Source organism: Macrobrachium rosenbergii, chromosome 45 (assembly GCF_040412425.1).
Source record: "Macrobrachium rosenbergii isolate ZJJX-2024 chromosome 45, ASM4041242v1, whole genome shotgun sequence".
In the NCBI taxonomy this organism is placed as follows: domain Eukaryota; kingdom Metazoa; phylum Arthropoda; class Malacostraca; order Decapoda; family Palaemonidae; genus Macrobrachium; species Macrobrachium rosenbergii.
In genome coordinates this window covers 5554211-5559373 of record NC_089785.1, presented here as the reverse complement: position 1 = coordinate 5559373, position 5163 = coordinate 5554211, and the positions used below count along the sequence as shown (strand labels likewise).

At 38.3% G+C, this 5163-nt stretch overlaps 1 protein-coding gene across 1 annotated transcript; it reads left to right on the top strand.

The window, feature by feature from the left end:
• Positions 1–4171: 4171 nt before the first annotated feature.
• On the top strand, positions 4172–4600 carry LOC136829922 (uncharacterized). The gene has a single exon (XM_067089095.1). It carries the CDS (start codon positions 4172–4174, stop codon positions 4598–4600), a length of 429 nt encoding a protein of 142 aa, XP_066945196.1.
• The last annotated feature ends 563 nt before the right edge of the window (positions 4601–5163 follow it).

Sequence of the window (5163 nt, the reverse complement as noted above, 5' to 3'; positions counted from 1 at the left end):
CAGGTATCCCTGTTTGTGAAATTTGTGTGCAGAAGGGGTTATCGAAGCATACTGTGTATTGATGGATCCATCAGTACAAAAACCCCGGTCTGGGAGGCCCCACAAGATCAAACCTGCTACCTTAAGCCTTATACACCGTCAGCTTAAGAAGAATACTTCTCTCACATCACCTGAGATCAAGGATAAGAACGCTCATGTGCTGGGAAATGTGGCCATAAGGATGGTGCAAGAACGTATCCACGACGACCTCTTGCTGCGGTCCTACAAGGCCACGAAGAAGCCGCTCCTGAACGCTCAGCAAAAGCAACGAAGGGTGCTTTTGCAAAAAAGTACTTTGTCTGGGAGCCTACTAAGTGGCGAGAGGTGTTGTGGACAGAAGAAGCTACATTCAGTGTTACAGGTAGTGGTGCTAAGAGGGTATACCATCCGTATGGCTCCGATCCCCACCTCCCCCAGTACACCTCCAAGACGGTAAAGCACCCACCTACCCTGATGGTATGGGCTTCTTTTGGGTATGATGGTGTTGGGAAGTTAGTGTTCCTCCCCAAGAATGATTATATGAACAGGTTTAACTACTTCCAGCTTTTGGGGGATCACTTAGAGGAATCTTTTGAAAACAGTGGCACCAGTTTTTTCATGCAGGATGGAGCACCGTGCCACACCGCTAAACTAGTAGTCAATTGGTTAAAAGACTGTGACATGGCCTTTTTTAGTGACTGGCCAGGGTCCTCGCCTGATTTAAATCCCATTGAGAACTTTTGGAGCATCATTAAAAGGCAACTCCCGACCCGGGATACCTCTTCTCTCCCAAAGCTCGAAGTAGCCATCAGGGAGCTTTGGGAGTCATTGGAGCCAGAGACCCTCCAAAATCTTGCAGACAGTGTACCCAAGCGACTTAGAGAAGTCATCAAGCACCAGGTCAACACAACCAAGTATTAGTGAGGGGATAAGTGCTCCAAATCATACTTTTTCAATGACTAATCCTAAAAATTGCATTTTTTTCAGGGGTGTGGCTTAACTTTCCACGTGCACTGTATATATATATATATATATATATATATATATATATATATATATATATATATATATATATATAAGGACATATATATACTGGATAAGTAGTTGGGGTATGGTTTCCATTTATTCCACTTGCTACGGTCCGTTTCACCTGTGTCACATTCTTTGTCAAGCAAGAGCTAAAATACGGTAATAGTCAGTATCCCATTTGTAGCTCTGAGAGGATGGGAATGTGGGTGGGGAGAGATTTGGGGTTCTTATTTATATTTGCAATGCTTAGTCACTCAAGGGGTGGTTAATTATGCACATTATATTCATATAATGTTTTTACACAGTGTAACGACATTATTACATTAGTTTTTCATTGTTTCTTGTTCTTATGGGTCTAATAAATTGATTGGTTTCTTCTGGTCTAATAAATTGATTGGTTTCTTCTGAATTATTTGGGTGGGGATTGTTTTGGCAGTGACCTTGACCTTGTGTACATAACGTCAAACGTCGTACATAGGTCTGGAAATAAATACTGCGAGACTTTATTATTGATTCAACACAATGGAAAGCTGAACGTTTTTCTAATCCACTGAGACGTGCAATCCGCTTCAGGCTATCTTTATGCCTAAAGATATGTACACACCTACACACATTCACTCAGCCAACCACATACGCACGAGAAAGCACGCGCGCACGCACACACATACATATATATGTGTTGTGTGTGTGTGTGTGTGTGTATATATATATATATATATATATATATATATATATATATATATATATATATATATATATATATATATATATATATATATATATATATATATATATATATATATATATATATATATATATATATATATATATATATATATATATATATATATATATATATAAATATATATATATATATATATATATATAAATTTATATATATATATATATATATATATATATATATATATATATATATATATATATATATATATATATATATATATATATATATATATATTATATAAAATCATACAATGGTTAATAATCTGTGTTGAACATATCGAAATGGAGAAACGTGCAAATAAACAGTTCGCGCGTTATGAACTATAATTATGGGTAGCCACGTAGAGTATGGAGGACTCAAGATACGAAGAAAATGACAGGAATAGTGACGCAGATTAGGAATGGGGAACTCCTTGTGGTCAAAGTCAACCTTTATAAGCCCATCTGGAATCTGGGTGCGCAGATCTTCTGGACGTTTAGTTTACAAGTGAAAAGGTGCTTTACATATAGATATAGATGTAGATATAAATTAGATATAGATATGTCACAAAGGGCGAGTAATTGAAAAGGCTTGAGCTCAGCGCTGTGTTAGGGACAATCCTGCGTTCTCGCTCAAAAACTACTATGGATTTCAGGCAAAAAATAGTGTGTTTTTCTTTAATATCTCCCATACTAATTATTTGATCAGAATGGTACTTTGATACAGCACTCTATAGACCTCCCCCTAATTTTTGATACTGTAACGCATTTTCAAATCTCGTTAATTAAGGTGTTTACTCTTGTCCTAGTAAAGCCAAAGCCAAATCTTTTTGGTAAGTTTGTTAAACAATCGAACGTATGCTGACCCTCCCTCACTTCGCTCTCCCTTCATCAGTTCGCTCTCCCTCCCTCCCTTCTCTCACTTTGCGAATGTCTTATCTAATATTTTCCATAATATCCACCTTTAACAATGGTATTTTCCAATATATTTGCCATCACAAGGATATCATTCGAAAATCCATAATGATAAGATTGTAAAAAAAGGTAACAGGGAAAATAAAGCATGGTTTTGGAAATCAAGAAGGTCGAATTATGGTTTCGTTAAGGTTCTTTTAACTGGAAAAATAATGAAACGCACATTTTCCAAAGGCAGGATTGATTGGCTTTACCTTCTCGAAAGGTAGAGTAAATGTAATCAAGTGTTATATAAGTTGACTGAAAATTTTACGGTGTATTGGCTCACTTAACCATTAACTATCGCAGTTTGGGTATCTGCTATGGTTTATGCCTAAGCAGTTTGTTGTCTCAGTGTTTGTTTGACTGAGGAGGTTTTCCCATCATATTCATGACTGGCATGTTACTTTGCCCCGTAAATGCAAAAATGCATTTGCATTACGTCCCCATTCCATATACAAATTGGAACAAGCTAACAATAAACTAAGGATTAGTCTTAACAGGCAAGAGAAGCTTCAGGTTTGTTGGACACACACAATAACACAATGGGGCATAAGAAACACAAGCATATTACTGAATAAGTAAATCTTAATATTTACCCTATAATTCACTTCTTATGTGTATATATATATATATATATATATATATATATATATATATATATATATATGTGTGTGTGTGTGTGTGTGTGTGTGTGTGTGTGTGTGTGTGTGTGTGTGTAATTGTGCATATCAATCCAACAAATTGTGTAGTTCGTAGATTTTTTATCATAGTTTTAAATACTATATTTATTTGTGTCACAGTATAATTCTGTTTGTATTCTGCAGCTATTGTGTTTTCCACACAGGCCTTATGATCGTATTGCAGACGTCATGGGCATGAAGACGACAACAGTGCATTCACTTTTACAGCGAAGCATGGGAACAGCACCCACGCCAAGTGCCTTTGATAATTTTGCTATCGGTGCCATTCGCCGCTATGTACATGGTGAATTCGCTAAGAAAAACACATTCACCATTAAAAGTCTGACACAGGGTTTACATGAAAACGGCATCATCCCAGCTGGAACATCAGAATCATCAGTGTGGCGATCACTACATAACACGGGGTTCTGCTATAAGACCACACAACGGAAAATGTATGTCAAAAGGGAAACTCTTGATATAATGTGCTGGCGCATTGCCACTCTCAGAGCACTTAATGAATATCGGAAGGAGGGGAGAAAGGTGGTATACATCGATGAAACATGGTTCACCACGAGGATGCATCCTAGCAGCGAGTGGGTTGATGCCACACAGTCCATGACAAGTGCCACCTACAGTCGGCAGGTCCCTCCTGGAGAAGGGGAGCGTTTTGTGCTTGTTGCTGCAGGCACAGAAGATGGTTTCCTTGAGGAATCATTCTTGTGTTTTCCTACAAAAACAAAACTGGTGACTACCATGGCGAAATGAATGCCGACCTCTTCGTTCGTTGGCTCACGTCCCAACTTCTTCCATCATTGCCTGAGCCAGCAGTGCTTGTGCTTGATAATGCACCCTACCACAACCAACTGAGGGAAGATAGTCGTTGCCCAAACTTCTCCACCATTAAAGCAGATATCATGAAATGGTTGAGGTGCCGCCAGATACCATTCCCTCCAAACGCCACACGCCCTGAGCTGTTGCAAATCTGCGAGCAAAATCGCCCACTACCTGTGTATAATATTGACATCATCCGTTCATGGGGACATGAAGTCGTCCGACTATCACCTGCTCATCCTGAGCTCAATGCTATTGAGCAGGTCTGGGGCTTTATGAAAAAACGTGTGCGTTCCTCATTGCAGCGATTCACTCGGGCAGATTTACATGCCAGAATAGAGGAAGCGAAGGTTGGTTAGTGCAACAAGGGAAGTGTGGGACGGTGTAATAAGACGGTCCAGAGCCTTCAAGGAAGCATACTGGTCAAATGATAATATCCAAAGACCTGTAGATCCTGTAATCATCACCATAAACAGTGATGATGAGGATGATCTGTTCCTTGACAGTGATGACGATTATGAATAAATTTTTTATGATTTTTGTTCAATTGTTTCCTTTACTTTCCAACTGATGGTGATAATTATTTCACATTAGAGAGAGAGAGAGAGAGAGAGAGAGAGAGAGAGAGAGAGAGAGAGAGAAAACTTTTATCATGCTTCTCTATCATTAACATCTTTATCATGATTATCATTACAAATGTTATCATTATTACTATTTTTGTCTTAACAGGTCTATATAGATACCAGGGGCACCACCAGATAAGGTAGCCCAGTTATGAAAAATAACAGTAAAACGAAAGGGAATGCAGATTGGAGATACATTAGATAAAAACTTCTGCATGACTGTTCAGTGCAATTTATGCTGTCTACACCTTAAAAAAGGAATGAAGCTTGGCTTTAGATATCTGAAGCTCTTGTAATTG